Here is a 16105-nt window from a genome sequence, read left to right on the forward strand (position 1 = left end):
AATTGTACATGTGTATACAAATATGTACGGAAAACTGTGTCTGTGTATTAGCTTCGGCGTCTTTTGCTGTGCGTTTTGCAGAGACAATCACATTAAAATTGCATTAATTTCATTCCATAGCATCAACATTTGTATTATTTACAAATAAACACTCAACTTACTTGTCAAAACCGTATTTTTATCTATGAAACACACAGTTTTAATTAAAATGGCGCCAAACGCAGCTTTGTTTATGATCATCAGTGTGACCGCGGATTTATACCGTCTGACCCTCAGAAATCTACCAAAATATACCGTAAAAATACTGACGATATAAAGTACGATTTGAGAGAGCGAAAATTCTGAAAACCTGCGTATGGAGTTTTCTATACCCTTTGCTCTTAAATATACCTTCAAAAATTTACTTTAATAGATTGATGAACTTGATAAAATATAATATATACCGTAAGTATACCGTCGGCTCAATTGGGTCCTCAAAAAATAGCGAAAACGGTCACCCGCTACACCCCCTTTATATAAATACGAACAGCTGTACGCAGCAACAACAAAAACAAACAAACAAATTATAGCATTATGAATGAATTAACCGTCAGAGTGAGTGTGTTGGCATTAAAGTTGCTTACAAAACTCACAAATAAAAAGCTACAGCTGCGCAGCTATTCAGAACTACAAAATGTTGAAAGCAGGAAAACTTTTTGGGAGCTTCGTTGGGTCCGCGGGCGGCCGCATCGCCTTGCGGGGAGTGCACCTGAAACGCCGTGAGGTCTATTTGGTAGGTAAAACGAATACTCTGCTGCAACGCATTGCTTATGTAATCCTCCATTTTAGCAATGCTTTCGCATCCTGGGCGTCTGCGAGGGCGCGGATCAGAATACCGTGCGGCAAGCGTATTTGGATTTAGTGAAACGTGTCCATCCGGACTCTGGATGCGAGGAGGCCAGTGCCGAACGCTTCCAACAGGTGGACGAGGCCTTCAAGCTGCTGCAGGAGAAGTTCGCGAAGGGTCGCCGCAACATCCAGGAGGACGAGGAGCAAGCCATGGAGTTTGATATCAAGCACACGGCCCCACAGCACCGACAGTATCTTTCCAACGAGGGCATTGGCGTGGGCACCCCCTTTCAGCGCCAGAAACAGTACCAGCAGGTGCGCGCCATGAAGGCCCAAGAGCGTGTCCTCGAGCATCGCATCGACAAGGCGGCCGCCGGCGACAGCGACCTCATCTCCAAGGAGGGAAACCATTTTCAGAAGCACGCCATCAAAACCAAATACGGCATCGATCGTGTGGTGGAGGATCTCATCCAGGAGGCCATGTCCAAGGGCGACTTTAACAATCTCAATGGCTCTGGCAAGCCCCTGTCCTCCGCCCAGTCGCAGAACCCCTACCTGGACTTTACCACACACAAACTGAACAAGATAATGCTCGACAATGGCTTCACTCCGGAATGGATCACTCTCGGCAAGGAAATACGCGATGCACGGATGCAGCTGTTGAAGACAGTGCGCCAGGAGCGCGTCTACTACGGCGATTGGCCGCTACAGAATGCCGAAGAGCAGGCCGCCTGGCTAAGGTTCACCCTAGACCACGAGGAGGAGGTCCAGGAGCTGAACAAGATGATTGATAAGTACAACCTGATTGTGCCCATACTCAAGAATCAGTTCTTTCGCTATCGCCTGGACCGCGTGGCCGCCATGGTGTTTAAGGAGCCGGACTTAAAACGTAATCAGAAGCGTCCTGCAGTCCAATACAAAGCGAAGGATGAGCAGTCGGAAAACACTTTCAAAAGCAATATTTTCGACCTGTTTACCCGTCTTTTGTGATTCATATCGAATGTGATATACATATGTATATCCCCTCGTGATATTAGTTTGTAGAGAATACGTTTAAATATTTTGAATAGTTTTGTTATCTATAAAAACATGGAATCCAGTCTTAGCCAAAAGAGAAATTGTTTGTCGCTATAAAAGTAATCCCTTGGAGGGCGTCAAAAACTTACAAAACTAAAGTGTTTATTGTCTTCACACTTCACTGGCTATCCTTGATATCCTTTGGCGCCTCCTTCTTTACCTCTGACACCCGACGCAAGGCACCACTGGCCAACAGCGCCAGTGCACGCGGAAAAGCCCAATGTTCGGCATAATGGATGCGCTGGGTCAACGTCTCCTCATCATCCCCGGGCAGTATGGGAACAGCGGCCTGAACGAGTATGGCTCCCGTGTCGACGCCCTCGTCCACATAGTGAACCGTGCACCCGGACTCTGTTTCGCCCGCCTCCAGGGCCTGCTTTTGGACATGTAGCCCCGGAAATTTAGGCAGCAGCGAGGGATGAATGTTGATGAGACGGCCACGCCATTCGCGTACAAAGGGAACACTGAGGATGCGCATGAAGCCCGCCAGGCAGATGAACTCCACACGAGCTGTCTTGAGATGGCGCGTTAGTTCAACATCGTAGACCTCGCGACTGGGGAAGTCCTTGTGCGAAATGACCATCGAGGGTATGCCCGCCTTGGCGGCCTTCTCCAGACCCAAGACACCCGCCTTGTTGCTGATGACGAGCACAATCTCTGCGTACACGCCCTGAGCCGAGTCACGGATGGCATCGATGAGGGCCTGCAGATTGCTGCCTTTTCCTGAAATGAGCACTGCAACGCGTTTCCGTGGTTGAGATAGCATTCTCTGGGTCCTCGCCAGCGATGCCTCAAAGTTCTGGACCACCACCTGGGGTTTCTTCGGATCCTTTCGGGCCACTACTTCGCCCACAACAGATGCGCGCTGTGGATAGCGGAGCTCCCGGAGCACGCCATCCACTTCCGCGGCTCCCACCACCAACACCAGACCCAAGCCACAGTTGTAGGTCCTCTGCAGCTCTGTGGAGCTGATGTTTCCTGCTGCTGCCAGCCAGGCAAACACTGGGGGCAGCGGGTACTTGTTGGCGTCCAATCGAACGGCCAATTCCTTGCGCAGCACTCGAGGTATATTCTCGCTCAGACCACCGCCAGTGATGTGCGCCAGCGCCTTGATCCCATGATTGGGTCGAGAGAGCAGCGCGGACAGTGCCTTCACATAGATCTTGGTGGGCACTAGGAGCTCCTCCCCCAGTGTTTTCTCGCTGAATGGCGCCCGATCGTTGAGGCCCAAGCCGGCACGCTTGAGCACCGCATGAACGAGGCTGAAACCGTTGCTGTGGACACCCGATGAGGGCAAGCCAATGAGCACATCTCCGGGCTGAATATCATCCAGGCGTGGCAGGATGCCCGAGCGTTCGGCTATGCCCAAAGCAAAGCCAGCCAGATCATAGACCTGTGGCTCGTACAGGAGTGGTAGAGCAGCACTATGGGAGGCTATGGGATCGAGAGGAAATGGCATTAGTATGTGAATCAGCAGAAGAATGATCCATCCAGAACTTACCCACAAAACTACTGTTGGCCTGGCTGGCGCCCTCCTGTACGCCAGCGTTGACTTCCGCAGCCAAGGCCGCCTGCCATTTGCCGCAGGCATAATAGCTGGAAAAGCTAAAGGGTTCGGCGCCATTGCAGAGTATATCATTGACGCACATGGCCACCAGATCGATGCCCACGCTGGCATTCCGATGGGTCTGCTGGGCAATCTTCAGCTTGGTGCCCACGCCATCGGTACCCAAGATGAGTATGGGATCCACGTAATGATTGGGCACGCGGGTCAGGCGACGTCCCACCGCATTCTCAAAGCATTCTTCGCGTGGCGTTGCCTTTTCCCCCGGAGAGGGCACATCCTTGACTTCCTCGGGCAGCTGCGATTCCCCCAATCCACCAAAGGGTGCGGCCAACTTCTGCAGTTGCTCCACAAAATTTCGCACTTTCACGCGCGGAGAACCGCCGGAGGATTTCGCCTGACGATTCAATACGCCCAGAACCTTGGCACCCGGCAGGGCTGTGCGCCACAGAAGACTGCTCTGTGGGAGAACCAGCACCATGCCAATGCCGCAGTTGTGTCGCTCCAGCAGGGTCTGGGCACTCAGCTGCAGCTGTCCCGCAAGCCAGCCAAATACCTCCGGCACGGGCACTGCCCCAAAGTCCAGGGTGACCTCGAATCCTTCGGGCAGCAAGCGCTGGACATCGTGCAGCAGGCCATGCGTGACATGGGCCACAGCTTTGATCTGGTTGCCAGCCTGCAGATGGGGCAGCAGCTGTTGCACGTACAGGCGTGTGGGCGTGCCCAGGACCTGGGCCAGGCTAAGCCCATGCTTGCCCCCGCCGACAGGAGAGCACTCCTTGAGATTCACTTTCGAAGCGGCCAACTGGGTGAGGATCTCGTTGAAGCCAGCACAGTGGAGGCCCGAGGATGGCAGGCCCACGAGCAGATCCTCCGGTTCGTACAGATCAAAGCGTGGCAGGACACGCGACTGCTCTACGATGCCCACGCAGTAGCCGGCCATGTCGTGCTGTCCGGGGGCATAGAGCGAGGGCATCTCCGCTGTTTCGCCACCTGGAAGGGATATATTATATAGTTATTAATTCTCTTCCTCAAAGACTGCCTCTCCTTGGAATAGATACGCACCTACTAAAGCACACTTGGCATCCCGACAGCCATCAGCCATTCCCTTCACGAGTTGAGCGGCCAGTGGCACATGCAGCTTGCCACAGGCTATGTAATCCAGAAAAGCCACCGGCTCGGCGCCCAGTTCCAGCAGATCATTGGCAGACATGGCAAACAGATCGTAACCAATATTCTCATACAATTCATTCTGCAGGGCCAACTGGATCTTGGCGCCCACACCCTGCGTGGCCTCTGCAATTATGGGCTCCTTGTAGCTGAGATCCTTCAGCCGAAACAGACCACCAAAGCCACCCAAACCGCCAAGGACCCCAGGTCTTTGAGTGCCACGCGACAAGGGCTTGATGCGTTGGACCAAAGCATCGCCGGCATCAATGTCCACGCCGCTGTCTTTGTAGCTGAGGCCTGGCGCCGAGGCAATGGCTCTAATGTGGAAAAGAAAAATAATATATTAGTTTTCTGTTTAGAAAATACTTTATAAGAGGCAGGGAAAACATTAAGAAAGAGAAAGATAAAGGTTGTAATAGGGGAAACCAAGTGAGAATCTCCATTTTAGATAGATTATAATTTTAATCGAGACCCCAAACTACTAGAAGATTGAAACGATTGTAGTATTTAATGAAATGTTAAAGTTTTAGAGGTTCCAACACTTGATTTCTATGTAGCACATTTGATATATGCGGAAAGATTATAATTTTGCACTAAAATAAGTTACGATTCAGAACAAGACTTCGAAAAGGGGACAGATCAAACAAAATCTCACAGTAATAAGAGTTTTTAGATGCTAAGAGGAGATAAATTTGAATTTTTGAGGTTTCGAACGATGCCTGAAATGCTTGTGCATGAAAAACTGACAATTTCCACCCTTTATAGAACTTCTGATAAAGATTTTAATACAAAATGGAACCATTTTCTAGCAAAATCTCATCTGTCGAGGATCAATCGTTAGATCTATAGTATAATAATCTTTAGTAAGAGTTCTATGCATCAATAGCTTCAATCTCCCATCGTTTTGGACCCCAAATCTCCCTTTCTTCAACAGCTTTCTACATTTTAAATGCTTTCTGGGCAATGTCCGTGCGATACTGAGCTCCAGTGCCGGCAAAAGTGATAGTTCCTGCAAGTTTTGTGGCCTTTTCAGCCGCCTCCTTGAGGCTGGCATCCAAGGCAATGGCTATCAGGACACGTCCGCCATTCGTGAGGGCCTTCTTTTGTTTGTTTACAGAGAGACCGCTGTGGAAAATCAGTTGAGTGGGCGAATTGACATCAGGTAGTCCTAGAAAATGAAACAAATTAATATTGATTTAATATAAAGAGCATACGGTAAGCTTACCCGTGATGAGGCAACCCTTCGTGGAGGTCTCTGGATAGCCAGCACTTGCGAGGACCACACCCACAGCACTCACGCCGCTGCGCCACTGGAGGGGCAGCCTATCCAGCTGACCGCTGCAGCAGACCTGCATCACCTCGAAAAGATCCGTTTCGAGGAGCGGCAGAATGACCTGCGTTTCGGGATCGCCAAAGCGACAGTTGAACTCGAGGACGCGGGGACCATCGCGTGTCAGCATGAGTCCCGCATAGAGAACACCCTGATAGGTGATGCGCTCCTTGTTCAGACCCTGAACAGCTCTCTCCAGCACGGCTCGCTGGACCAGCTCCAACGCGGGCTGACTGATCAAAGGACAGGGACAGTAGGCGCCCATTCCTCCGGTGTTTGGTCCTGTATCTCCATTGCCCAAACGCTTGTGATCCTGGGCAGGCAGCATTGCCCTAACACTCTTGCCATCGGTGAAGGCTAGAACCGATATTTCCTCGCCTTCGAGGAGCTCCTCTACGACAAGGGTGGCCCCAGCTTGTCCGTATTTCAGGTCTCCCAATATCTCATCCACCGCTTGGCAGGCTTCATCCACATTGGCGGCCACCACAACACCCTTGCCTGCAGCCAAACCAGCGGCCTTCACCACCAGAGCCTGATAGGGTGCACTGGAAGAGAGGGCATCATTTATTCGAATCTAATTTCCATTCCAAGAGATTCGTTTCTCACCTCCTGATGAACGCCTTGGCCTTGTTCGTATCCGTGAAGCTCTCATAGCGAGCCGTTGGTATTCCATGGCGCAGCATAAAGTCCTTGGCCCACTTCTTGTCCGCCTCGATTCGGGCCCCCTGCCTGCTGGGTCCAAAGCATGGGATGCCCTCCTTTTGCAGCACATCGCCCAGACCCAAGGCCAAGGGTTCTTCGGGTCCAACGACCACTAGAGAGATTTCATTTTTCTTGCTCCATTTGGCAATGGTCTGAAGGAAGAACAGGGCAAGAAATATATAAAGATTAGAATAGATTTATGATTATTGATCAATTACCATCCATCAATTTATTGAGGGGTTGGGAAAGTTGAGATGTGCCTAGAAAAAAGATTCTGTCAAATCTATACTTATAATATTTGATGAAGAACATTAATATTTTCGTATTTCCAACTCGGAAAGTGGTCCTTGTGCCAAAGATAGAATCTCTGCCTTTTCCCCTTGCTTGCTTCCCATCTTCGAAACGTTCTGAAGAATCCCGATTCCTTCCTGCCTTCGGAGCGTCCTTAAACCTCAGGATTGGTCCGAATCTTCTCCTCGGAGCGTATTCAAAAGATTTATTGACGATCTGGGGAACCGCTGGAACTATGTTATTGGGTGTATCCATAGGTCTGTTCGATCTTTAGGTCATATTTTAAAAACCTCATAACCCAAAAATGTTGATATAGATTATAGATAACCAAACCCTTTGAAAACCCCTTCATCTTGCCATAATATCCTACTAAAATTTAGTAAATTTGTATTCCATTTTTGCAGCATTTTAACACAACTCAAGAGACGAAAGAAAATATTATAATATTTCATTAAAATATTAAAAATTTCTTATAGAAAGAATATTATATATCACTCCCCTGAAAAATACACAGATATTTTAATCATGCAAATTTTCGATCTATATATTTTTTCCAAGCCATTTGAAATATTCGGGTTATTCATTATCCGCGACGACACAGGTCTCCATAAGCTAAGTAATCATGCAATTTAAAATTAATTAAGATACAAATATTTGGTGTGATGTTTATAATCGGAGAACCGTACGGTTTGAATTTGAATTCAACGCAAAACCGAGTTATTTATTTGGCATCGGCTTTGTTCTTTATAAAACGATACACTGATGAAAAAAATTGCATCTTTCATTTTTAAATTTCATATAAAAATGTAACGAAAAGATCTACTTGATTTAAAAGGAAGGTTCTGCGTTTTTAAAATTAAATATGTAATATAGCTGTAATTTTTTTGGGAGAAAGTGTGTGGAAATAATGTAGCTTATGAGAAATATAGAAATATGTTTAATCTCTCTTTAAAAATGTTTCTTTCCAAACTTCTCTTCCATTTTACTTATAATTTGTATCCTATCGTTATCTTTAGCCTTTCCTAACTCCAAATCCCATCTAAATATTCTCATATCCCTGCTTTTACCGTCTCCCCATCAATACCTCTTCTCTAAGAATTTCAGAATTGGCATTGAATACAATTTGCATCAAAAAACAAACCCCAATCAACAGAGATCATAATTGGATTTCCCCAATCTAACATCTAACCGGGTCATGATCGCACTGCAACTTCTTTGGGCGGGGGATTCTCTCTCTCCTCTTTGTAAGCACATTCCCCAAATGGAAGATAACACTCCTCTAAGTACTCAACCGGTTCCATTCGCCAATTTGTCGCCAAAATACTAAATGCCTTCCTAATTGTTTTGCCATTAAACTGTGTCTCTCCGGCGGTACGGGTGCATTGTCTTTCGATCGGGCAAACGTGAGCCAGCGTGTGGATCAACAACGAAATCAACGAACGACTCGACTGACTAAGGCGCCAGCTATGTCAGAGCCATGTCAACCAACCACAGTAATCCGGGGCTGTTCTGGTCCGGTTCTCTGGTGCTTCGTTACCTCAGTTCTAATTCGTATCGGCGCCAACGCAGAATTTCGGTTGGTTTGCCCCCACAACAGCAGAGTCGATGGAACACGGAGTTGAAATTGCAATCGTCTGCGTTCCAGACCGTTTAGCACTTGGGCAAAGAATCATCCCGATTTCCTAAGAGTTCAAGAACGTTCACACGGCCGCATGCTCTCCAATTTTGCTGCTAAATATGACGTCTTTTAAGAGCTATTTGGGCTTTCCAAATTAAGAGCAAAGCTGGTCAAGGTTTTAATTTCCCGTAACGAAGGTTAGGCGCGATCAAGAAGAATGAGTCGAAAGGCAAGCAACCATCTACATACTCGTAAATGAAGGCTTATGACAGATAGAGATATACTATGTTTATACGAAGCTGAATTCATGAAATGAAGGAAGATCTAGTAGTGTTTTTCTTTATCGAAGATGTTTTCGCTGTAAAAAGTTCCGTTTCGTCTGCATTCAAATGGATCTCTTATTATCCATTTATATCCATTTTATGCAGTATTTATTCTTTGTTTTTGCTTTTAGATGAGCTTATCAGCTGTTTTTGTAGAGGCCACCAGAGATTTTTGTACGATCAAGAAGAATGAGTCGAAAGGCAAGCACCACCAAACCAACCATCTACTCGTAGATGAGGGCTTATGACAGATAGAGATATACTATGTTTATACGAAGCTGAATTCATGATATTAATGAAGGAGAGTGGCCAGATCTAGCAGCTTCGCCGCTTCGATATCTTTCCAATAGGACGAATAGATCTCTTACTTTCCCTTTAATTCCTTTTTTGCTGTATATTTTCTTTGTTTTTGCTTTCAGAGGAGACTTTTACAGTTGATCAGCTGTTTTTGGTGTTGCCCCTTGATTCCTGTAAGGAGCGAAGTCCTCCTGCACCTCGACAATTCCTGATTTCATTCACTTTTCACAGCTTTTCATCAAATCTACTTCGTATAAACCGAGTAAGAGAAGTCTTGAAAGACTTTTGCCTTTATATATATCGTTCGGAATCTCTGACCTAAGCGAGCGTCGACCACTTGCCAAATTTGGCTAGAACGTTTTCGTGTTTATGCTTTACAGAGTGCGCTCATGATTTACTGTATTATATGCAAATTAAGTGGGGGAGCCAGCGAATGGGAATCGGGGTATTGAAGCAAGGAATGCTGATACATTTGTTTGCGGATAAGAGTTTGGGGAGGGAATCAGAATTAGATACGGTTTGGTGAATTAGTCGAACCCGTACGGGTTTTTATTTTGGAAATAAGCCAGCAAAAACAACAACAAAAAGAAGACGTATCAAAATATCGGAGGGGTACGCGTAATTTTGATAAAGTTTGTGTCTAATGATCAAAATATATGCTTAGAGATAACACTTCATTCATCATTTATGATGCTATGCAATTTCTAAGAATAACTAGCAGGCAAAAACTATAAAAAACAAAGAGAGTGGTTGAATTAATTGAGCAAGATTATGGGTTGTCTGGGGGGTGTTCCATAGATGGTCTTTCAGCTGTTGATTGCTGGAGGTTTTCTTGAATTGGAATGCCATTTCCTGTACAGCTTTTATTACAAGTTTGAGACGAAAGAAGTATTGTTCTTGGTCTTGAAGTATCGTACAACAGATTCCCTAAGCAATATTCTATAGTAGGAAGCCATAAAGTGGATCTTATCCCCAGTAATCCCTACAATCTTTGATCTATAAAATCAACCATATTTTCCTCAGACGAAACTTTCTTTTGCCTCTGATATTCCACAATGTTAGCCAATTAAGGACACTCGCAGTGTCGATGATCGCTATGGTATTTTCGAATTCCTTGAGCATGTAAGTATTTCAAGATCAGCCACAATATACTATATATGAAATTGTAAGTGCCCCAACCTTCGAGTAGGGCATAACCATTCACGAATATTGTATACGTATGTATTTTTACCATCCCACACTTTGGGAATTGCAGCGGCGACAAATAACATCGTTGATACCTATATAAAATAATACTTATAAGAAATAAAATCATTTTATTTATGACTGACTAAGGCAAGCGGCCCCGCTGCCGCCGCAACGATGATGATGACGAGCCATGTCGGTGATGTTTCGGAACTGGGTTTCCGAGGCGAAAATATTGCCAAAAAAAAATCCAAGCTGACAGGCAAGCGGATGGATATAAAAACGAAAGCGTACGAGAAGCAGACAAACAGTTCCACTTGATACTCGAAAGACGATAGAACCCAGAGATCTCTACTCCACTCCCGTCATGCATTTGCTTGTAAGAAACCGAAAGGCGAAACGAGAATGGCAGTACACCCGAAAACGGATTATAATCGATCAATCTTCCACCCCACAGATGAGTCTCTTTGGAGTGCTGGCTGTGATGCAGCAGCAGCTGGCGGTTCGAGCGGCCGCCTACATTCCCGACTCGGATAGGAATACGAAAACACTCCAGAATGATCTCCAGGTGGAGCGGGATGGTAACTATCGCTATGCCTACGAGACATCCAATGGCATTTCGGCCACTCAGGAGGGCCTCGGAGGCGTCTCCGTTCAGGGCGGCTCCAGTTACACCTCCCCCGAAGGATCTGTGATCAGTGTTAGCTATGTGGCCGACGAGACCGGCTATCATCCCGTGGGCGATCACATTCCCAAGGTGCCCGACTACATCCTGCGCGCCCTGGAGTACATTCGCGCGCATCCGTACCAGGTGAAGGATTACTATACGGGCGAGCTTAAGACAGTGGCCCACGATGCGGCCGCTTTTAATGTCTACACCCGGAACATCCAGGACCAAACGACACCTCGTGCCCGGCCAAGTTCCACACCAAAGACCATCTATCTGACCCATCCACCCACGCTTTCGGATGCCCCTACGCGGCGACCTCTTAGACAGCGTCAAAACGATTCGAGACGCCGATGATCCGATGATCGGTGATCGTTGATCGGTGCTGGGGGCAGGTCTCAATAGAACACCATGCAAATCTGTGAATTTCAATCTTAACAATTAATTAAGCCACACAAACAATAATATAGAAGTGCTAAGCAAAACATAAGCTAGATTGTGAAAACAAAGAACAAAGGCCACAATTTTGTGTTTATTTTTGTTGTTGTCTGTCGCAAAAGAAGGCGCTAATGTGAGGCAATGTCTGGGGAACGTGATGGAACAATCTTTTGGTATTTGATTCTTTATTTAGATGATTAAACTAGACAGTTTTAATTTACGTTTAGATATGGGTAGACTATAAGGGGGAATCGTGATCGTATGAGGATCGTTTTGCACAAGCAAAACCCTGGTCCCCTGACAACAGTCCCATTAAACAAGCAAATCTACTTTATTATTGTAGAATAAATTTTCTCTGCTAATCACACTTAATCTATCAACATTACGAGCCGACTAAGCCACACAGAAAAGACAGCCACAAATATGATTAAAATCAATTTGGATGCATTACAAAAATGCTAAGCTGCTAGACCTCGAATAATGCACGCAAATCCCAGCCTGCAATTGATAACGTATTGACAGACTCTCGTTACACAGATCTACATATAATAATAATCTCGAATTGCAATATTTGCCACGATTTTCGTCAGCTCCAATGGCAATCCAAGGCGCTCGCAAGGGTTAAAGTTAAACCGATTAGCGGCGATCGCAGTGCAATGGAATAATCCGCTTTAAGATCGTTCCGATTGTGGATTTATTGGCGGCTTAGCATAAAACATTCTGGGGCATCATAAAAATATACATTGCGATCTCAAAGATCTCTCAAGAAGCCATAAAAATGTATCACAGACGGCAATAAAAAATACCACAAACGAAGTAAATGCCGAATATTCCACTCTCAATTGAAGCTTAAGCTTCACCCCAAATAGCGTGCACACACACACAGGCACACACACTGTAACTGTAACTTTAAGTCACTCGCGAAGGTTAATCCAAGGTCGCTGGGGGAATTATTCAACTCACTTCAAAAGCCTTTGGATCCAAGACTTGTACCTCCACATTGCGGCACTTTTCCACCTGTTGGATGCCAAAGCTGCCAGGCAGGGCATAGATCTGCTTCACCAGCGTGGACTGCGACAATTTCCAGCAGATGGCATGCTCCCGTCCGCCGCTGCCGATCACCAAGACGCTATGCGACATATTTCTGGCCGATAAGAACAAAAACTAATCACGTTTTTAAGAATTTATAATTCTTTCTTCGCTTTCTCGCGCACGTGTTGCGGGTTGTTGGACGGGCAGCAGCAACAGCAGCAGCGTTTCCAGAGAATTAGAATGAGAGCACAGTATGTTTAAGCAACGCGACGGAGAGAGAGCTTGAGAGAGGGAGAAAGAGAGCCAAGTTTTACGTGTTTTATGTATTGTTTTTTTTTTTTGGCTGATCAGATCCGTAAAACCGCACCGCACGACGTCTCGTTTTGAACTGAAATCTTGAATTTGAATTAAATATTTTTATGTGCGGCCCTAGACCTAGGTAAAAGCAACTGTGACGCGTCAGCGACCGCGATAAGAAAACCTCCGTGGGCCGCGTCGTTAGGCGGCGACCCAATCCCACAGCATTGCACTTTTTTTTCGCCGCGACAATAATTGTTGTTGTTTTAGCTCAAATAAATAACAGAAACACGTCGGCGATAGCCTTTCCAGACCCCTGCTGGGGGTAAATGTAACTGTAACTCAAATTGCACTTCTTATCAGTCGTAAATTTGTTATTCCGTATGAAAATAATGAAAAAATCAAAGGCAAAATATAGAGAGAGAGATAGGAAAGAACAGCTGTTTCTCCTGCGAACATTAGATAAATGCTATGATAGGTACACACTGGTCATCGTCCGTCGGAACAATATTTCAGAAAGATTAAAAATCTAAAAAATAGTCGCGAAAAGATCATTGACTTGGCCTGGGCCTGTATTAAAATAAGATGTTCTTAAAATACACTCGTCGGTGTAAAAGTCAGTAGACAGATAACGAAAACATCTGTTATTTAAAATTGAGCTTTTTCTTAATTGAAATATGATCTGGGATAACAGTTTTGATACACTTTTAGCTTTATTTCAATTACTAGGAAGAAGATCATCGTACGATTGGCTCCAAAAATATTTACAATCCAAATAAAGTACGATTTGTTTGTATAAAGATTGAATTTCAAATAAATACGATGCTCTTGTTGAGAACAGGCTTCTGCTGGCTGATTAATTAGATTCCAAACGGATGCTAGCAATAAACAAGATGATCTTTTGAGGTCAGTTATTGTAAGATCATTGCACTTTCAGCCTGAATATTGGGTGTAACAATGAAATACTTGCGATGAATCTTCTGTACGATCGGAGAAACCTTAAAAGTGGCTGGAATTTCGTTTGATTGAAGTAAATGCTAAAGTAAATAATCAAAGATCGTTACAATTCTACTTATAATAATCATCCTCCATAGTAGAAACCGCTTCCAAACTCTACATTTCTGTAGGACACACACTTTAAATTAAGGATTTCCTTTTATTAGTATGACATTATACAAAAATTGGGGGTTTGGGTGAGTTGTAAATTTATAAAATATCTACCATACTTCGTCATTAAATTTTTTTTACATATTTAAGTTTTTTTTGTTTGATGCTTACTTCGCCTGCGGACGGACCACAGAGTCCACACAAACATGATGACATACAAATCTTAGATTGGAAACGCTCGCACATGAATTTCTGTTTGTTGTTTTTTTATCTTTGCACACTTGGAATCTATACACCAAGATGAGTAGAATTTACTGAATTATTAAAACCACATCCCATTGCTCCTTCTGCTGCTGCTGCTGCAATCTGTTACCGGCGCAGCTGAAAGCCAACCGAACCATTCGGGCAGGGTCCCCTCGGTAGGCGCAAGGTGTTGTCATTGTAGCTTTGTGGCGGCTGATGCTGGTGCTGCTGCTGTGGCGACTGCTGCATTGACTGCTGGCGCAACAGGGCAGCGGATACACTGCCTCCGACCACGGGCGACCAACTCTGCTGTTGCTGCTGCTGCTGCTGCTGATTGACCGATGACTGTGGCGGCGGTTGGGCTGGCATTCCACCCATGCCCATACCTCCTCCAACGTACGGTGGCATGCGTTGATTGAAATGCGGCGGCATGGCTGGCGGCTGCTGCTGTGGTGGCAGTGGTCCGGCGTGCTGGTAATAATAGTTCAGGCCCGGATTATGCGGCCCTTGGAAGTAACTGTTGTAGTTATTGTACATGGCCGACACTTGGGACATCTTCGGGGCCGAAATAGAGCGATGCATTCCACTACCAGGACCGGGGTTACTATTATTATTGTTGTTATTGTTATTGTGGCTGACAGCAGGTAGAGTTGAGTGGTTTGCCGCAGCAGGAGAAGCCTGTTGTGGTGTGCCTGGGATTGGTGGTGTTGGTCTGCAAATGATTCAAGAATCACATTTAGAGAAAAAAGTTCCATGCAATCGCTATCGTGCTATGCTTACGGCTTATCATCCTCTGGATTCTTGGCCGCTCCCAGAATACGCAATCTGGCCTCTGCATACTCCTGCTCGCGCTGCTTTAGCGTCTTGATGGGCTGCTTGGGTTTCATGCCATTCGTATCACGTCGCTCCTCGGCCTGGGCGGGACGCCGCAGGATTTTCACGGTCTGATTGATGGTGGGCGTGGCATAGGTAGCCGGATCATAGTCGTTTGTCGACTTATGAAGCACCATCAAGACTGGTTCGCCATCTGACTGAGCCGCCTCGAGCGGCGTGGGCTTCTTGGCAATAGTGATTTGCCTGGGGGCACTGCTCGGGCTGCCACTGCTGCTGTCCTGGAGGCTCTGCGGGCGCTGAAGTAGTTTCATTTTGATTACGGGCTTTTCCTCGCTTGTTTGCAGCTTGGTTTGCAGAGTCATAGAGAGCTGGGCAGGTCCGAACAAGTGGGTGCAAAATGAAATTATATATAGATTCTAGAGAAAGTTTGGTGGGGAGTGAGTACGTACCGCCGCCTCGTCAAGCTCTTCCCAATTATCTAGCACATCCTCGCCATGGGACATTGTTTAACACAGCTGCTATTTGACTTCTTTTGTTTAATCGCAAGCGGAACACGTTGCGCGCGCCTAGGGGCGATGGGCAATAGATTTTTGTTTCTTGCTTTCGGTGACGACTCCTCCCTGTTGCGCGAATTCACTTTCTTCTTTTGCGCCTGCTGCTGCAGCTCGCACTACGACTGATACAGGATTCCTTTGCACTTTTATCAGACATAAGTTATACATATGATTTGTTCACTCAGATTGCACAAAAATGGTACGTCTCTTCTGCTGCCAAAAGAAATGAGATAAGACAATACGCAACAATTTTGTCGAAATGCTGTTGTTGTCGTTGTTGTCGCTGCCTGCCTCCCTTCTGCTTCTTCTTGTTGTGTCAGCAGCAGCAAATGTCTGCTATTTACAGCAGCTGGGTGAACGATAGGGGCGTTTTGACCAACATGCGTTGCAGTGTGTTCGTGTTCGCGTCTATTAACCTATTTTGTATCATTTATTTTGTTACTTCAACATTTTTGTCTTATTTTTTTGTGTGTTGAAATTTATTGAAAGGTTATCGGAAGTAGTGCTGGAAAAACATCGATGGTAATATCGATTATATCGCTTGTTTG

General features: G+C 45.8%; 4 protein-coding genes across 4 annotated transcripts; 2 read left to right on the forward strand and 2 right to left on the reverse strand.

The window, feature by feature from the left end:
- The first annotated feature begins 351 nt into the window (after nucleotides 1-351).
- Nucleotides 352-1993, forward strand: LOC108161418 (dnaJ homolog subfamily C member 28). Its single transcript, XM_017295674.2, has 2 exons — nucleotides 352-772; nucleotides 829-1993. The coding sequence occupies exons 1-2, from the start codon at nucleotides 674-676 to the stop codon at nucleotides 1816-1818; spliced, it is 1089 nt and encodes a 362-aa protein (XP_017151163.1). The 5' UTR covers nucleotides 352-673; the 3' UTR covers nucleotides 1819-1993.
- LOC108161417 (trifunctional purine biosynthetic protein adenosine-3) lies at nucleotides 1887-12929 on the reverse strand. The gene is made up of 7 exons (XM_017295672.2): nucleotides 12454-12929; nucleotides 6576-6823; nucleotides 5865-6514; nucleotides 5582-5807; nucleotides 4535-4956; nucleotides 3407-4462; nucleotides 1887-3339 (listed from the first exon to the last, which is right to left on the reverse strand). The coding sequence occupies exons 1-7, from the start codon at nucleotides 12628-12630 to the stop codon at nucleotides 2024-2026; spliced, it is 4095 nt and encodes a 1364-aa protein (XP_017151161.1). The 5' UTR covers nucleotides 12631-12929; the 3' UTR covers nucleotides 1887-2023.
- Nucleotides 10664-11576, forward strand: LOC108161419 (pupal cuticle protein). The gene is made up of 2 exons (XM_017295675.2): nucleotides 10664-10764; nucleotides 10843-11576. Exons 1-2 carry the CDS (start codon nucleotides 10753-10755, stop codon nucleotides 11407-11409), a joined length of 579 nt encoding a protein of 192 aa, XP_017151164.1. The 5' UTR covers nucleotides 10664-10752; the 3' UTR covers nucleotides 11410-11576.
- Nucleotides 12930-13955: 1026 nt separating the features above from the next.
- Nucleotides 13956-16081, reverse strand: LOC108161424 (putative mediator of RNA polymerase II transcription subunit 15). The gene is made up of 3 exons (XM_017295684.2): nucleotides 15453-16081; nucleotides 14950-15371; nucleotides 13956-14881 (listed from the first exon to the last, which is right to left on the reverse strand). The coding sequence occupies exons 1-3, from the start codon at nucleotides 15504-15506 to the stop codon at nucleotides 14296-14298; spliced, it is 1062 nt and encodes a 353-aa protein (XP_017151173.1). The 5' UTR covers nucleotides 15507-16081; the 3' UTR covers nucleotides 13956-14295.
- Between the last annotated feature and the right edge of the window lie 24 nt (nucleotides 16082-16105).

The sequence above is a fragment of the Drosophila miranda genome, chromosome 4, assembly GCF_003369915.1.
Source record: "Drosophila miranda strain MSH22 chromosome 4, D.miranda_PacBio2.1, whole genome shotgun sequence".
NCBI lineage: Eukaryota > Metazoa > Arthropoda > Insecta > Diptera > Drosophilidae > Drosophila > Drosophila miranda.